This window comes from Dreissena polymorpha, chromosome 9 (assembly GCF_020536995.1).
Source record: "Dreissena polymorpha isolate Duluth1 chromosome 9, UMN_Dpol_1.0, whole genome shotgun sequence".
In the NCBI taxonomy this organism is placed as follows: domain Eukaryota; kingdom Metazoa; phylum Mollusca; class Bivalvia; order Myida; family Dreissenidae; genus Dreissena; species Dreissena polymorpha.
In genome coordinates, this window is record NC_068363.1 from 39,199,728 (window position 1) to 39,219,091 (window position 19,364).

Consider the following 19,364-nt stretch of genomic DNA (forward strand, 5'->3'; position numbering starts at 1 on the left):
TTTACTCTGCTAATGAGTGTCTTCATCCTGTTGCTTCCAGCCCTTCCTGTTCATTTCTTGAAAGCAGAAAAATAAAAACAGCCAAAACTAATGCTAGAAAACGAAAAAGCTCCAGAAACAATTGTTGGTGACCTTTTAAAATACTCAAATAAACTGAGTTAGCTTCCAAATGTCTCGGTACAATCCAAGCATAATCAGCCTGCACCAGAACCCTCAACTTCAAGTTCAATGATTATTCCAACTGAAGAAGACTCAGATGAACATGAAGAAAAGGATCTCTGCTGCATATGCAAGCAATTCCAACCAGAGTCACTACATTTGGACTATGTGTTAGACATTGTTTAGTGGGCTGAGTGTTCCGAATGCCAACACTAGGTGCATCTTAAATATTGCACCAAAGTCAAATGTGTGAGAAGAGGAGCAGATTTCAAATGCCCACACTGCCACCCTTCAACCTTCATTGTAGAATCATAACTGAAAAAAACAACATCTAATCAAAATTGTTACATGTTATTCATGATCAAATTATTTTCATTTAATGTTTAAATCTTTGATATTTCATAAAAAATGACATACCTCTTATAAGACTTTCAAATTCTGCATCTAAGATGGGCATATCTTATTTTGACAATTTATATCAGGAGTGAAAATGAATGTGTGACATAAAATAATAGAAGTTTTGACCAGTACTTGTTTATAACTATTTTGTGGAGGTGAAATACACAGTGCACCGGTAATACCCACTTCCTGTAAAATATAGGTCAGCTTATAGTGGCTTGAAAAAACACGACAATTATACTGTATGCTGAGTAAATTCTGTGAAATTTTCACTGAAAAATGTAGAAAAGACATCCACCTACCGGATTGACACGCATATGCAGGTATGTACAAGTTATTTTGAATAATAATACTGTTCTAAATGTTAATTCACCGGTAATACCCTTCACCATGCTTACGACTGTTGTCGTCCTTTTTGATGTCACTGTAAATTAATTCATTTTTATTTCTGGCTATGAAACATTTCCTCTGGCTATAACATTTTCAAAGTTTAATAGCCACATTGGCTATGAAGACAAAAAAAGTTAATTTTGCAGACTGTCTACTCTATAGAGCGATACATATATGATTGTCCGAAATGTAATTAGTCCGAAATTATTATCAATATCGCAACGTGCTTATTTTCGTATAATGCTTCTAAAAGATTACTTTTATAAAGACAAGTATTCATACAACGCTTAAATTAAAACATTGGATTGGATTGTGTGAGTTACCACATACTTAGTATCTTAAATATCTTGGTTTTCTTATTTGTTGTTATTCTGATTATTTTTGGCTTGAAACTTTTACACCGCACTGTTAAAGGTTACGTACAACTATACTGTAAACTAAAAACATTTGTAACCTTTTCTCCGATTGGTCAAGAGGATAGCAACGCAAAATGGCGGACACGCTTCTTGTTCGTGCCTTGAAATCTAAACCAAAGTCTTTAAATCTCAGTAACAAAAAGTTAGACCGCGTCCCAAAAGCAATAGGAAAGCTAGACTGTGTAATACATCTACAACTTAAGAATAACTTCCTTAAAACTTTACCGCATGAATTGACTTATTTAGATCAAGTAAGTAATTTTATTTGTTTTCGCGATTAGATCAAATAAAATACAAGCCAAGACATTTTCATTAGATTTAGGGACGAACATAATAAGTTATTTAAATGAAGTTCATTATTTTGCCTACATGCGGTTTTAAATTCTCTCAGTATTGTCATTCACTGAAAAAAATCACATTTTTATTTTCTTGATGATTATTTTTAATTTTAGGTAGAAAATGTTCATCCAAATTGACATTAAAAATCACTGTTTATTTTTCAGCTTCAGATCTTAAATTGTGGAAACAATGAATTTGAAATACTTCCAGAAGTTATTGAGCATTTATTTATGTTGGAAAAACTGCACCTGTTCAACAACAGAATCCACACACTTACTCCAAAAGTCTTGAGTAAGTTGATAGCGAATGAATAGTGCCCTGTATCTATTTATTATTAAGCATTTCTTTGTATCCATGGCTTAGGATAATTATATTTTTTTAATCAATCATATTCATGATATAAATTGATACAGATTTTTAATGCACATACATTTAACCACTATTCATGTTTGTGTTAAGATAAGATAGATAAGATAAAGATAAGATTTATTTTGAGTCGGGAAGAGTGAATAAAAAAAAACATAAGCTCAGGCAGCTTGTACAACCCACTATAAAACATGATGAATAAGGATAACAAGTGTATAAAAGCTGAAAGACTGAAAACAATTTGTAATTAAAAGGCATATATACATAAAATATATAGCATGATATTATAACATCAGATATGGTAACTTAAAATGTTTAGATTTGTCTGCTTAAAAGTCAGATACTTTTTTAAGAAAAAGAATAAAATATCCTCTAGATTTCTTGTAAATAGGTAATAGGTTTAAACAATTGTTTCGAGTACAAAGCATATGTAATACAGCGTTGTTAACATCCAAGTTTTCTTTCTATTTGCAGCTAACTTACGGAGCTTGACATTCCTGAACCTGAATTCGAATTGTTTGAAGATGTTGCCCTCAGAAATCTGCAGGTATGTATATCACACAAAAGCAACACAACAAGTCAACTTCAGTGGTTGCCATTTCTTAGTTTATGGATTATTTCAAAATTTTGCATTTTAAATCACAATACAACATGTGTAAATATCTTAGGATATTTTTTTTCAGATTAAACAGCCTACAGTTTCTTAGCTTGGACAATAATGTGCTGACAGAACTACCAGTGGAGTTATGTGCCCTTACTAGACTAGAAGAACTTCACATTGCAAACAACAAGCTTACCAATTTACCGCTTGAGTTTGGGTTTCTGATCAATCTTGAGAAATTGCATTTACAGAAGAACAGAATCAGGGAGTTGCCAGAGGTATATTCATACTGATCATTGTAATATTTTGTGACCATAATGGTCAATTACGTAATGTCCAGAATGTATTTGAGGATAAATATTGTCATATAAATATTCAAGGTGTGGCTTGTAGTATTTCTTGGTATGAACTTGGTAACATTAGGGGAAAGGTTTGTGGCAGTCTGATAGGCTATGTTTGAGTTCTGGACTGGTCGCACAAGTTGCTCGCCTTGATAGAAGGAGGTCCGACTCCCTGGTTTGAGTTCTAGACTGGCTGCATACTTTTCACCTTTAGGTGACAAAGATGCCTATTTCGGGATGGTTATGTTTTGTGAGTATACTCTTAGAGGTCCATGGTTAATGATATAACAAACTGAATCCCTATTTTTGTAGACAAATACATATTCAAGTGCAAGGCAACTTAGGGGAGTGGTTTTGAGTTGGCCCGATAAGAGATCAGGAGGTGTACAGGATTTGTGTCAGGGATTGGTCAGGGATTGATCATACAGTTTTCTAGCCCTATGACATTTTTGCGTAATGCCTTGCAGTACTCCATAGAACCTGCCTGTGGGTTCATAAAGATCAGTTATGCACTGTTTCCTGTGACTTGAATTCAAGAACACGTAAAACATTGGCAGGCAATAATGTCATGGTACCAAGCTGGATTGGTGATTGCTTCTAAGGGGCCCGGTTAGCTCACTTGGTAGAGCGGGAGGTCACGGGCTCAATACCTAGACACACTTCACCTCCCAGTTACATATGATTCCTGGTATCCATGGTTTTCAAACTTTTACTGCTTTCAAATTTTCCCCATAACAAGAATCATATGCACCGAATGGCCTATATTCATCAAAAGAGCAGAGACTTAAGCCCAAGTATTAAAATATCTTTCTTTAAACGTTAATGAAAATTATTGATTGCTAAGTTGATTTCTTTATTGGCTCAGTTTTTTTCTATTTGTTTATTGTAGAGTATTGGAAAATGTTACAAGCTACGTGTTCTGGACATAGCTGCAAACGACCTGAGAATATTTCCAACAGAGGTACTGATTTTCAATTCACTGTCTCATTTTTAGCTTGGCCGTTTTCTGAGAAAACCCGAGGTATGTCATAGCCAGCTCGTTGTGTCATCCGACGTCCGCGTCGTGCTAAAACCTTTACATTTTGCTCTAAAATCAAAGTGCTTCCACCTAAAACTTTGAAACTTCATATGTAGATGCACCTTGACGAGTTCTACACGCCACACCCATTTTGGGGTCACTAGGTCAAAGGTCAAGGTCACTGTGACCTCTAAAAAAAAATATTTAAAAAAATCTGACAAGCTTTCATTTATTCAAAACTGCACCCGCAGCCGAGCGTTGGCACCCGTTATGCGGTGCTCTTGTTCCAATTTAAAACAAAATAGATGTATTAGTCTCGTTTAAAGTCTTTAGTGATCTTGTAAAAAGCAAGTTAAACTTAGTGAGGTCCACAGTGTTGTCCGGAAGCAATGACAGCCGGCGATTTCACCGGTAACATTCAATCTAAATGCCGGCTACTTTCCCCAAAATATCAATTGAAATGGTGCAAATACACCAGTGTTAATGCTTAGTCGCCGGCTACTTTGAAAATATAACAGGCTTCTGAAATTTTTCTGGAGAACACTGGGTCCAGGAAAATTGACCAGAATTGTGGTACAAATTGGTATTTGATTAAAACAATTTCTGTCTACTGTTTTGCAAGTTGAGGTAGACAGTAACATGTAGATTTGACCAGTTTACATAATAAAACATTAATGCCTGTAAGGCTCGATTAGTCATTGTTGGCATGGGTACTACTTAAATGTACCCTGGGTACTCTTTAAGTATACTTAAATGAACTCCGTTTACGGAAAATATACCAACACATACCTGTCCAATTTAGACTGTATATGTGTTTTATTCTCGCCAAACATCTGATGTTGTAAAAAACGCAATAAAATCCGAAACAGAATTCACTTTTTAAAAAAACTGCCTCAACATCCTTTTAGTAGTATGAGTTTTGATAAAATAGAGGTCATTTTACAAAATGTTGACATAAATATGGCCATAATTATTTGGGGAAAAAAAGCCTACAGCCAAGTTAGCGTTAGAATTCCCGAGTAGGTTTTAGTATATTTACTGTACCCGGGGTACAATTTAAGTATACTTAAAGAGTACCAGAGATATATTAAAATGTAACCGAGCCGACAATGACCTTTCAATCACCAATAAGTGCAAGGGACTTTCAATGTAATGCTGTTAAGTTTATCCATCATCTGTTGATAATTTTTTCTTCTGGTGGAATACATTACCAGTATTTGCAAGAATAAAAAAATAGACTTATACTCATTAAATAGTAATTGTGATTTACAAAGGTAAAAATAGACTTATACTCAGCAAAGAGTAATTGTGATTTTGCAGAGGTCTACAGTGTTATTGAATAAATTGATCAATACAGGACCAAAGCTAGAGCATTAATTCAGCATTAAGGATGGAAAGGTTACGTATAATGAAAATACATTGATCATTAAAGGGGCCGTTTAACGTTTTGGTAAATTGTCAAAATTAAAAAAAGTTGTTTCAGATTCGCACATTTTCATTTTTGTTACCGGGTATGATATTTTTGAGGCAATAGTAATACTGACCATTTACCATGCTCTTAAATATCCATTATATGCATCTTTTGACAATTTGAAAACCTGAAAATTATAAAGCGTCGTGCGATGCGAAACGATTGAATAATTTGGAAAGTGCTGTTGTTGTAATTATATTTTGGGAAACTACGAGGATTGCTTATATAGGTTAAAAATACATCCGCTCTAAGCATGAGCATCGATGGTCGAGTGGTTTAGGCGGGAGACTTTTTACTCCAGGACTCCAGGGGTCAGTGGTTCGAGCCCTGTTGAGGGTTACTTTTTTTACTTTTTAAAAATTGTAATCTTGTTTTTTTACTGGAGACTTTTAGGTCAAATGTTTGAATTTATCAATATAAAGCATTTAATGACATGCTTCAATACATGCCAAAACCCGTTAAATGGCCCCTTTCAAGTGAGGTCTTCATGAAGTCAAAAGCATATTTGGTACCTGTGGTCTATGAAAAATACACCTGTTAAAACTATATGAATCTCACTCAGGGATAACTGGGCTTAATGCATGAGCGTAAAGTCTGCCCAGGCTAATCAGGGACGTCACTTTCAACCATAATTGGATTTTCGTTATTAAGATACTTCATTTAAACAAAAACTTCCATAAAAGTGGAAATTGTCTTCCCGGATAGCCAGTGCGGACATGCTTATCTGGGAAAAACACTTTACAAACAAGCATTAAGCCCTGTTTTCGCAAAGAGAGGCTCTTATGTTCCAGCTGCACAACATGCCCCTGAAGGAACTGTTCTGTGAGGAGAACCCTCTCCTGCAACACATCCCTGTGCACTCAGTACAGGAAGAAGAGGTACTCTCTCTAAAGGTAAGCTGTATCCCTGTGCACTCAGTACGGGAGGAGGTACTCTCTCTAAAGGTAAGCTGTGCACTTAGTACAGGAGGAGGAGGCACTCTCTCTAAAGGTAAGATGCATGTGCACTCAGTACAGGAGGAGGAGGTACTCTCTCTGAAGGTAAGCTGTTGCTGTGCACTCAGTACAGGAGGAGGAGGTACTCTCTCTAAAGGTAAGCTCTATCCCTGTGCACTCAGTACAGTAGGACGTACTCTCTCTAAAGGTAAACTGCTGTAAAAAAATTGGTCCGTAAGCTCATTTGGTAGAGGGCTGGATTACAAATCAGAGGATTGTGGGTTTAATTCCCAACCACATAACTTGTGAGGTGATAAAACCATTTCTATGGCAAAGCTCCCCTAAGCTCTTATTGAAATAGGGCAGTTGTTAGATACCTAGGTATCCAGGTAGCAGCATTTAGTACTGGAAAAAAACAGCTTTTTTTAAACCTGCTTACCCGGGATGCCATTTGTCATTCAGTCCAGCAGTCAGTCTGACAGTCTATCCAAAACATGTGTGTGCCCCATCTCCTATACCCTTTGAGTGATTTTCATGAAACATGCCTCAAATGTTGAGAGAATTATGGCAATTTGAAGAAGGCAGGAGTCAGTCATGCGGGCACAAGGTCTAGGTTTTACTATAAGGTCAACGGTATGAGCATCAATTTTCTTGTCTGCTCCATATGTACTATACCCTTTGAAGGATTTTTATGCAACGTAACTAAAATGTTGAGATGTTGAGAGACCTGAGGCATTGTGCAGAAGGCCTTTTTATTTGGTAAGTTCATTTAAGGCTATAAATATTGTCTTTTATTTGTTACATGTAGTAAAATATTTGCACAACTTTTCCTTCTGTGTTTTGCATGACACAAATCTGCTGACTTGATAATAGAAGGAGCATGGCTTTACTGTAAAATAACTTAGTCCGCACAGGCTAATCAGGGACGACACTTTCCGCTTTTATGGTATTTTTAGTTTCAAGAAAGTCCCCTCTTGCCGAAAATCAAGTTTAGGCGGAAAGTGTTGTCCCTGATTAGCCTGTGCGGACTGCACAGGCTAATCTGGGACGACACTTTACGCACATGCATTATGCCCAGCTTTCTCAGATCAAGACACATAATAATAATTGAAAAGAGAATTAATGGTTCAGTTAGCCTTCAGACTGTTACTGAAGTCTTGCCAAGGAATATTTCACATTTGATCAATTTTGATTTTGATTGGTTATAAATGTATGGTATTGTTTAAAAAAAGATCAAATGAAAGTATGCAATAGTTTAGTTTAGTTTAAACCTATTTATTTTAGCTCGATTGCATCGAAAGAGGCTTATTGAAATGCTCTCAAGTCCCTTTTCTGGGCCTAGAACCAGTACTTGGTGTCTTTGGGGGAGATCTAAAGCACGCTACCACAGTGGGGATCGAACCCATGACCTCCTGGTTGCTAGGCAGACAACATATACATTACACCATGGCGACCTTTAATAGTTACAATACAATAGTTAATATTGAATATTATATTATTCAACTATATTTTTTAATTGGAACAAAATTTATGACCGCATTTTGTTTGCATTTATATTGTCCTGTACATTTCTGATTGTACTTGTTGAAACCTACATTGGGTACTGTGTGTGGACAAATATATCATAATTATTATATTTAATATATCATAATTATTGAACTCATTTTCAGGAAGTGTGTGCCCGGTATGTGATGAAGGAGTTGAAGGACAGGTGATTTTGACTTTTTTCTTATCTAAGTTTTTGTTCAAAACAACCTTAAATTTGACAAAACAATGGAAAATTTGTTCCCATTTGTGAAAACTAGTTAATCTTCATATTTTATTTAAATATCAGTAATACATAAGATGTATATTATGTATATATGTACAACATAGATATACAATGAATGTTTCAAAGCTCTAGGTCAGAATTGTCGAGTTTTTTATAAGTTGGTTGAATGTTTCAAAGCTCTAGGTCAGAATTGTCGAGTTTTTTATAAGTTAGTTCACATGATCAAGAAAAACAAAACATCAAGATATTTTTTTGTTCTTTTGCCTATGGAAAACATCTTAGTACCTTTCAAAATATACTGTACAAATTCTGTTTAACAATGATCAGGTTTTGATTCACTTCAAAATTTAAGATGACATCACAAAATAATGTAGTCACACAAAATCGCTGTTATTACAGTTTGCTTTATACAATTCGATTTTAAGAAAGCATAACACAACTGTGCATTCAGGTTACAACATCAACCATATCTATCACTTTGCGTTTTTTTGTGTTTTTTTTGTAATAAAGATTTACAAATTGAAGTAATGTTTTGTAACACAAGTTCTGACATGGCTCACCAGTTACACTATATTTAGTTACACTCTGTTTTAAGACGTCCAGACAAGAGGTATTGTATGCTATTGTGAACCCGCAACTTGTGAACTTACCTGCAAACTGTGAAACCATGCAGACTAATCACTTTTTAAGACAAATTTGAATGACACAAAAAAAAATATTAGAGTATTGTTTAACTTTTTAAACTTGCTACCAATTAGTGTGAACACAAATTCTCCAGTTGTCTTATAGTTCATTCTAAAAAGTGAGAAATATTCATTAAAAGGTTTTATCGTAGTAATAAATGTGCACGACAGATACTTGATTTTTTTTTAATTAATTTTACTATAGTTATTGGTGTTCAAAATAAAACAGTTGTTCTTATTCTTGTATTGGGTCTATTATTCGATTATGCAAAGTATGGTTTCACAGTATCAAACATAAGCAGTGTGCTTTAAGTATGGCCAATATATGCCGTAACATATAAAACATGATTGTGTGTTGACAGAAATTTTAAACATGCATAATTCTCTTTTTTCTGATGTGTGTGGTTTTGTGCAGTTTAATTTTCATAACATTTTGTTATATCATCTGTTGGTTCATCTAATTGTGTTTCTCATACAAAATATTTTAAGTTTACTTAGCGCATGGGTTGGCAGTGTATTATTACATACTATTAGGGAGCATTAAATATCTATTATGTAAAATCATTCATTAAAAATTGATGTTTATAAAATTATTAAGTACATGTTGGTATACCTGATATTGTTTTTAGAAAGAAGTTGTTTAGATACAGCCACAGGTATTATGATAGTTAATTTTAAATAAATGGGATTTCTACTTTGACCGTATCTAGTTGTATATCTTAAGAATTTCATATTAAGAAGTTTAGTTGGGTTTTTAGCTCTCCTGATTGCTCAGGTGAGCTTTCGTGCCCGGTCTTTGTCCGTCGTACGTCCGTCCGTCGTCTGTCCGTCCACATTTGTTCGTAAACACTCTAGAGGCCACATTTGTTGTCCGATCTTCATGAAACTTGGTCAGAAGATTTGTCCCAATAATATCTTGATTGAGTTTGAAACTGGGTCATGCTGGGTCAAAAACAAGGTCACTAGGTCAAAAAAAAAGAAAAACCTTGTAAGCACTGTAGAAGTCACATTTAATGCCTAATCTACATGTAACTTTGTCAAAATGTTTGTCTTAATGATATATTGGTTGAGTTCAAAAGTGGTTCCGGTCTGTTGAAAAACATGGCCTCCAGTGGGCGGGAAAGTTTTCCTTATTTGGCTATAGAGAAACCTTGTAAACACTCTAGAAGTCACAATTTTTGCCCAATCATCATGAAAGTTGGTCAAAACGGTGGTTTTATTTATATCTTGGACGAGTTCGAAAATGGTCCAGATTGGTGAAAAAACATGGCCGCCAGTGGGCAGAGCATTTTTCTCTATATGTTTATAGTGAAAACATGTGAACACTCTAGAAGTCACATTTTTTTGCCCAATTTTCATGAAATTTGGTCAGAACATTTGTTCCCTTGATACGAGAGTTGAGTTCGAAAATGGTTTCGGTCAGTTGAATAACATGGCTGCCAGGATGTGGGCAGTTTTCTTATATTTATATAGTAAAAAAAGCTTGTGAACACTCTAGAAGTCAGATTTTTTGCCCAATCATAATGAAACTTGGTGAAAAGATTGGTTTTATATATATCTCAGATGAGTTTGCAAATGGTCCCGATCCGTCAAAAAAACATGGCCGCCAGGGGGGTGCAGGGGCAGTTTTCCTTATGTGACTATATAGAGAGAAACCTTGTGATCGAACACTATAGAAGTCACATATTTTGCCTAATCATCGTGAAACTTAGTCAACACATTGGTTTTATTGATTTCTTGGACAAGTTGGAAAATGGCTCAGATTGGTGAAACACACTTTTTACCTCACCTGATTGCTCAGTTGAGGTTTTAGGATTGATCTTTGTCCGCTGTCCGTCCGTCCACATTTGGTTTGTAAACACTCTAGCATTCACATTTCTCAAGCATTCTTTATCAGAGTTGTTGAGAGATCTCAGTCAAGTTTGATGATGAGCAAAATCACATAATGAATGCCATAATCATTGCCCTTAGATTGTCCTAATTTTTCATTATATTATACAAAATCCTTGTAAACACTCTAGAGGTCACAATTTTGTTTTTTAATCTTGGTCATAACATTTATTTTTGTAAGCAAAGTTTGATGTTTGGTACGGGGGGTCGACTCAAAATATAGGTCACCATTTTATATCTTACAAAAACAAAAACACTCCATATGCCAGAGTTTTGGTTCAATAATGATGAAACTTGACCAGGATGTTTGTCTGGTCAATATCTAGGTCAAGTTTGGCATTAGGTAAACATTGAATGAACCGACTCCTCTCAGGTGAGCGATCTAGGACCATCTTGGCCCTCTTGTTTTCGGTATAAGATGTGGATTGATATTTGTTTTAACCCTTTCCTATGCAGAAGCAATGTAGAAATGGCTTGTGCAACCAGCATAAAGCCAGAACAGCCTGCGGGTAACTCGCAGTCTGCTCAGGTTTTATGCTGTTTGCTGCTCATCAGTATCTAAGGGTTAGAAATGAAGCCTTTGACACTTAATCTAGTAAAAAAGTCTTCAATTAAATGTAACTTTCTAAGGGATTACAAATGCATCAAAATACGTATCTAAGTGGTATAGGGTTAATTGTGATAACACTAATGCATGAAGGTTCTAGTTATTAAAAGGGTAATTGTACTGTGAATCCCCCAGTGGTAATCAAACCTTGCACCTCTGGAATGCTATATGGACACTTCTATAATTCCTTGACATTAAGTTTACCATCAAACAGAGAAATAGAAGTGCAACAATGCTCTCTGGTTCTTAGTTTTTGAATGCAAGTAATTTATATGAATATTTCAGTTTTGGTCAAATATCTATTTATGTATGTAAAACCGTGCTTCCAGTATGTTTTACACATACCAAAATGCAGCTTTGTTGAATGTGCTTAAATTGATTGTGCAGTTTTATCCAGTACTTTGCATGCTGTCTTTGTGATAAAGATTTGTATTTTATGCATTTTTATAGAAACAGTCCGTGGTAAAATATTTGTTTTATTGTAGAATTAGGAAGGTTAAAATGAGAAATCTAAATTAGTCCTAGATACAGATACTCAGATACTGTTAAATGATTATTAACACTTACAATTGCACGTAAATAAGTGTAGTTTTCATCTATTTGAGAAGAATTTATATTGAATAGTTTATTGTGGGCAGTTATTATAGGGCTAATATCTATTTAATATAACCTTTTTGTTTGAAAAATAAAAAGTTTTTTTTTATTGTAATCATAATTATTATTCTTTTTAGACTGTGATGGTTTCTGTTGTAGTGTTCAATTTTTAGAGTGAACATAGTGAACAAATGGCATGAGGAACTTTTATCTTAAAGTCCTCTTTGTTATCCATCTTTGTATTTTTGGTCTTTTGTCAGGATTTACGTACTATCACGACCCACTGTAATCTCTTAAGATGTATTTGCTGATCAGATGTAATGCACATAGATATTATTTGGTCAACAGCTATTGGCATATGTCTATGTCTTTATTGTGTGACATATCCCCTGTGCTTTCTGACTGGAATTCAACATTAGATTCACTTTTATTGAATTTAATGAGATGATGTGTAATAGATGGTGAATGATTTTTTTCTTCATAACACTGGTTTATTGATATGCTAGATATGAAATTATAACTGATGCATTATTTAATTTTATTTTATACTCAATTTGTAGAATAAACATACATGTATAACAAATAGATCTGCCTATTATTGACATTTTATAGTAAGTAACAAAAACTGCAAAAGATATTGGAATATTCCCCGAGTTAAAACCCTGTTTTTCAGAAGAATACATTTACATGGTTAAAAATTCAATAGATAATAAAACATTGTATTCTGGAGCAAGCCAGGGAATTTTAATATAGCATGTGGTGGAAAATCAGTTTTAAGACTTTAAGAAAGGAAAGTAGTCCTTTTTTTTAAATGCATGGATGGAAAAAGTCTGCTGATAAATCATTTTATTAACACCCAGTATCACATCATGAACCTTTAGTACCGGTAAATGGCACTGTAGAGATTGATGTAAACGCATACTTGAATGTATTAAAGTTTAATGAAGAAGTATACCAATCAATCTCAATCATTAAGTGTTATCTTAAGAATCTAATTTTATTTAAAGCTACAAGAAGTGTACATTTCTACATAAAAAGCAAACTTATTTGAAATTTTAACATAAAAACAAACATGTTTACTGCTTTAAAACTTTCTCTTATAACATTCAGAAATATTGTTGTACAACCATTTAACCCGAATTGTATAGAAACTCACACACAATATGTATCCCATGTTGCAGGTGGTCATACTTACGGCGTGCAATCAAACACTACCCTCAGATCCGAGACATGCTGGCTCAGGCAAGTCGCTGTGCAGTCTGTGGAGAGTCCTTCCTGAATACCTGGCTAGAGTGTGTACGATTTGTGGACGCAAAATCCGTAAGTTTGTACAATGCTGGAGTGTAACTGTACAAATGAAATTGACCGTTTCTTTTTTAAATTGGTCTGCTTTTATTAACCCGTTCTCACTCAGATGCAAATTGAAAATGGCTATATGCAACCAGCATAAAACCAGAACAGCCTGCGAGTAACTTGCAGTCTGTTCAGGTTTCATGTTGTTTGCTGCTCACCAGTATCTAAGGGTTAGCAATGAAGCCTTTAAAACTTGAATCTAGTACAAAAGGTCTTTAATTAAATTTAACTTTCTAAGGGACTAAAAATGCATCAAACTATGTATTAAATTGGTAAAGGATTAATTGGGGTTTATCCCCTTTTGACAACATGGGATTTATCATGAATGCATTCTCTAATAACAATTATTTACCCCCAAGCAACTTGTGTTTAGTATATAAATGGATGCTTTCAGCTTGAGATATAATTGCTTACCTGATATGTTTTAGGACTTGCGGTTGAACAACCTGAATGGTCTGGTGCCAGTGCGGGCACTGTTGTGCTCCTACAAGTGTTTCAATGCCAAGGGACATGACTACTATGGAGTTGCCTTCCCGTGAGATATTGGGACACGGTGGAGTGCAGCTGGGCCTTGTGGGAAAACTGGGCCTAATGCATGTGCATAAAGTGTCGTCCTAGATAAGTGTGTGCAGTCCTCACAGGCTAATCAGTGGAGACACTTTCGTCTTTTATGGAATTTTAGGAATTCTCCTCTTAAGGAATATCAAGTTGAAGCATGAAGTTCAATCCCTGATTAGCCAGTGTGGACTGCACAGGCTAATCTGGGACGACACTTTACGTACGTTTGTAAGGCCCAGTTAACCCAGAGCAGGGCTCATTTGGATACTAAATGGAGATGTTTTGTGTGCTGAAGACCTCACATTGTACTAAATGTGTGCTGAAGACCTCAAAGTGTACTAAATGGAGATGTTTTGTGTGCTGGAGACCTTTTGAAGGTTCCCTTTTGCATTTTGACTGCTGTCGATTTGTTATGTGATATTTTTAGTAAAGTGATAATTAAATAATGATGTAAAAAATATGCAATGATGTATCATTTTTGTTCTCAAAATATAACCATACACCAGTATTGTCAAGTTTAGTTTTCCACGTTGTAGTGTGGTTCTATTATTACCTCTCAATTGTTATGCCTATGTGTGGTAAACTAAACATTGCAGCTTTAGTTAATTTGATTTTTTTGTGGTTGGACAAATATTTTGTAGACACTGATGATTAAATTCTCATTCAACAACAAAGCATCACTTAAGTGTATATACATTCTTGAAGACAACCTTGTAAAATCCATCAAAACTCTTGTTTGTTAGACTTTTGTTCTTAGCAAATATAATTGTAAAATACTAACGAGGTAGGTATTTGGGAAAAAAAATAAAGCAGACATTTGCACTTGCAACATGCTTGTAAAACTTGAAATATTAACTATGAATTTGTTATATAACATTAACAGTCAGTATAACAACATGTTTTCTTACACCAAAATTGTGAAACTTTCCATTCTAACAAAGGTGGATATATTGTGCAGATGTGGAAAATGTCCCTAACAATTCATGGTTACTTAAATTGAAAGCGGATTTTCTTATCATACAGCATGATTAAGTGTCCATTGTTCATTGAGCATTTAAGAATTTCGATTAAAAAAGACAACAACCTATAATTAAGTTATGGTTATGTTCATAAAGCATTTTGAATTGAGTTAAATTCCGTCCTTATATGCATTGATAGTCGCTTACTAGTGTAACTAGTGGACTTTTCTAGGTTTAGCCCCGGTCTGTCTTTGTGTCTGTTTGTCATTCCAAATCTAGATCCTGTGATAACTCAAAATGTGGACTGCTGTTTTGTCTGTTACAATTCTCTTGTTCATTTCTGTTTATTTATTGTTAAATATTTATTTTTTTATATCTGTAGAATTTATTGTCCCCTACCGGTGAAACCAAAGGGGACCTATGGTTTGCGCTTTGTCTGTCCGTCAGTCTGTCCGTCACACTTTTCTGGATCCTGCAATAACTTTAAAAGTTCTTCATATTTTTTCATGAAACTTGAAACATGGATCGATGGCAATATGGAGATTATGCACGTCATTTCATTTTGTTCCTACGTCAAGAATTCTGGTTGCTATGGCAACAAATATACAAAAAATATATATAAAATTTACTGACAATGGTGGAGTTTCACCGGTAGGGGAAAATATTGCTTGGCAATCTCTTGTTTTACATATAAATGATATACTTTTTATGCCCCCAAACCCCGAAGGAGGGCATATAGTGATCGCACTGTCTGTCCGTCACATTTTGCGTTTAGGTTTCTCAAAATGCTCATAACTTCTATGTCCCTTGAGATATAAGCTTCATATTTGGTATGCATGTGTATATGGACAAGGCCTTTCCATACACACACAAATTTTGACCACTGTGACCTTCACCTTGAACTTGGGGTCCGCGTTTAGGTTTTGAAATCTGCGTTTAGGTTTCGAAAAAATCTCATAACTTCTATCAAGCGTTTATAGGTGGCATAAGTCATCCTATGGTGACAGCTCTTGTTAAATGGTAGAACTGTGCATGTTGTGATTCCTTTGTTTATGCAAAGTCCTATAGAATACATTTTATATGTATTTTATAGGTCTTTGGTTTATGATAATTGCAGTATGCATGCGACTTTGTTACAGTAGTGGTCATTTACATTCAATTCATTCAATGCATTGTTTTATAATACTTTTTAACAGGGGCATGTTTATTAAGTAAAATTTGATTTTATTTTTTCGTTATTCATGTGAGTTTGTTTTATGTCCACAAAGGCAGGCATATGTTTCTCAACTGTCAGGCACTGGGTCAACACCATCAATGTGTCTTCTCTTTTTAGCTCACCTAAGCACCATGTGCTCGTGGTGGGTTTTTGTGATTGCCTTTTGTTCGACGTGTGTTGTGCGGCGTCATTTTGCCTTGTTAACACTCTAGATTCCACATTTATTGCCCAATCTTAATAAAATTCAAACAGTTGTCATCAGAGTGTCACCTTTCTGTTAATGTTTATATGCATGAAATAGGGGCCAAGTTAAATAAAAATCTAAATCAAACTTGTTATTAAAATTGTGTCCGGAGCATATCTTGAAAATTAAAAGAGGTTTCGACTTAAAACTGTATAATAAATTCACAGGATGACTTTCCATACTCATTCACGTGTACAGTGGCATCTATGTAACAAATGCCTTGTTCGGACTTAATTCTGATGATATTTCTAACCGTTATTTTTATTCAGATTTGTATTTCCCTGCCATGATAATGGCATAGGGACGTAAAGTATAACCTCTTTCAAAATGTTTGTGTGTGTGTTTGTTTGTGTGGGACATTTAATGTCCAGCTTATTACTTTGTCGTACATGACGGGATCCTGAAATTAATTGGCACAAATTATCATCTCATCAAGACGCGTTGATTTTAACTACAATGTTGCTCACTTCAACTTGTCAACATTTTTCAATATTTCAATACAATATTATGTATGCACCAACTACGGTGCTTGCTTAAAAGTCAATGTCACCTTTGTGAAATCGTCTTAATGGGTGTCCAACAACAATTATTTTAGTGTCCAGTGAAATATAACGGGGAGCCATCCGTGTCATTAATGCACATTTCTAGTTCTTGTTCATTAACTTATTTTGTAAGGCAAACACAATTAAGGCACTTCAGTTTTGTTTCAGTAATTATTTATTAAAACATGGACTTAAAAATCTATTTAAGGGCTGGACCCTTGAAATGACAAACATGTAATGTTAGTAATGTATTTTTTAACGTAAACTCTGGCATTTATGCTTCAAACTAACATGAATACACTTTAAAATGTTGTTATTTGTGATAAATCTTTATGTTTCCATATATTGTTTTATAATAAACATTAACATCATGTAAGTGTTTGAGTATTTTTGTGTGTGGGTAGCTACTATACATGTCTGTTTTCTGCGTCTGGTAAAAATAATCACACTTATAATAAACATGCATTGTAAAGATTCATTTAGAGCTGTTTATTGTCCCCTACCGGTGAAACCGGAGGGTACTTATGGTTTGGGCTCCGTGTGTCAGTCTGTCCGTCACACTTTTCTGGATCCTGCGATAACTTTAAAAGTTCTTCATATTTTTTTTCATGAAACTTGAAACATGGACAGATGGCAATATGGAGATTATGCACGTCAATTAATTTTGTTCCTACGTCAAAAATTGTGGATGCTATGGCAACAAATATATATTAAAAAAGTTACTGACATGGGTGGAGTTTCACCGGTAGGGGACAATATTGCTTGGCAATCTCTTGTAACATATAACTTGTATAATACAATCCAACATTGTATAGCACTATCCAACAGCACAGTCCGACACAAAGTACCAAAATGTTCCCCATAATAGAAATACTGTATCGTGTGTATTTAGAAAATTATCAGGTCCTTTCTAAGCTAGCGGCTAAATTATGTATGGACCCGAAGTGAGCCCCAACACTCCTCCTACTGAGACTCATAAAAGTTGGGACGAATTTTGAAATACAGCTGCAATTACTGAAGGATTTTTCGACTTTGGGGTGGTCTTATATTATGGGGGAAGCTGGTGTACCTGGAGGAAACCTCACCTGTCCGGTATGGTGACCACACACCAAACTCACATGCTGCCTGAAACTAATAGAACCTGGGTCGCCCAGGTGAGAAGCGAGTGCACCAACCGCTGCGCTAGCCGAACAGCCCCACATTTATATCAAACCTGCCTTTGAATATAGTCGCAAAATTCGGCACGTTTGTAGACCTTACCGAGACTCGTCGAATGGCGTCAGTCCAGCAGTTATACGGGCAAAAGCCCGCGAAGCGGGCGTTGACCGTTCATACATATGGGAATTTAGACATAAAATTACATAAGAATACCACATATGGATACGTCTCAAAAAAATTTGCCACGCGACATATATTTTCGCGATGCTATTTATGAACTTAAACAAATCAAAAACACTTTGACATATGCTAAATCACATGTAAATACATACCTCAGGAAAAGTTATACCAATGACATCATAATTGTGTAGCGAATCGCACTAAATATTCAGGATTATTTGTTTTTCTTCGCAAACGTTCCAGAATTAAGTCATTACTCAATGATCTCCCCTGAATGCTCTTCTTCAGTGGGTATAAGCCGAAGACTGGTTCACTACATATAGTGACAGTCTTTACCAAACACAATTTAGGTGAACATAACCCGTCTTTAATATATTGCCGAATCTCAGATTTCTGTCGAATTTATTTGCTTTGGTCTTTTCGATATCTTATTGTTATTATTATCCTGACAAATCACAAACGCTTGTAAAAAAATATTTGTTTTAAACATTATAGTTGGCATCTCTATTCTTCCAGTATTCTCGCGGTATTTCAATAACGACACCCTACTGTTTATTTGTCAGAATTTGTGACGCATTTTCCATTCGCTCTCAGAAAGAGGTTTTACGTGTGATCATGAGCAATATTCTGGTAAGTTGTCGTTGTTATCCACCAGAAACACATTTATTCACAAAATTTAAAGATATTCCAATCTAACTTTTTAGTCTTTTAGCTTTAATTTTTAACGTATTTACACCTCGTCTGCTCGCACTTTACCGATATCCCGAAAGGTTACATATCGCTATAATTAGTTTAGGCCTAAAACCACAAAATCCGATACCGTTGAATTTTCGTACCACAATCTTACGTAAAAAAATCTTCCAGATTCGAAATCAACAAAAAACAAGACATTTATAAATTGTCTGCATTATTGATCAAATTTTAAGATATTTGTTGGTTTTCCGTTTTTAGAAGCTGTTCTGCCAAGGCAAGAGCTGGACATCATACAAGTCATTCTATCCAGCAAAACTGACAGTTTTGGTTTACAGAAATCAACAAAGGAGGGATTCCTGAACTATCAAAATTTCCAAGCTATACACACAGTTATAATTTATGGTGATCTTTATTGGTTCTGTTTGTTTACTTGGATGGAACATGTGTGAACTTTTATAGAACTTTGAAAAGTCTATATATG

At 35.0% G+C, this 19,364-nt stretch overlaps 2 protein-coding genes across 4 annotated transcripts in view; one reads left to right on the top strand and one right to left on the bottom strand.

Annotated features, from left to right (window-relative positions):
- The window catches only part of LOC127845144 (pre-mRNA-splicing factor ATP-dependent RNA helicase PRP16-like), a 116,543-nt gene extending 115,180 nt beyond the window's left edge, over window positions 1-1,363 (bottom strand). For both annotated transcript variants that reach the window (XM_052375866.1, XM_052375865.1), the window contains exon 1: window positions 1,279-1,363. The gene's annotated coding sequence lies outside the window, so the exon portion shown is untranslated. The remainder of the gene's footprint in view (window positions 1-1,278) is intronic.
- Window positions 1,364-1,420: 57 nt separating this feature from the next.
- On the top strand, window positions 1,421-17,223 carry LOC127845165 (leucine-rich repeat-containing protein 69-like). 2 transcript variants are annotated; one of them, XM_052375922.1, is made up of 10 exons: window positions 1,421-1,615; window positions 1,868-1,994; window positions 2,544-2,616; window positions 2,753-2,948; window positions 3,901-3,972; window positions 6,292-6,393; window positions 8,106-8,146; window positions 8,802-8,816; window positions 13,162-13,300; window positions 13,762-17,223. In XM_052375922.1, the coding sequence occupies exons 1-10, from the start codon at window positions 1,439-1,441 to the stop codon at window positions 13,870-13,872; spliced, it is 1,053 nt and encodes a 350-aa protein (XP_052231882.1). In that variant the 5' UTR covers window positions 1,421-1,438; the 3' UTR covers window positions 13,873-17,223. The 2 variants fall into 2 exon arrangements, with proteins under 2 accessions (XP_052231882.1, XP_052231884.1); XM_052375924.1 differs by lacking the exon at window positions 8,802-8,816.
- Window positions 17,224-19,364: the final 2,141 nt, after the last annotated feature.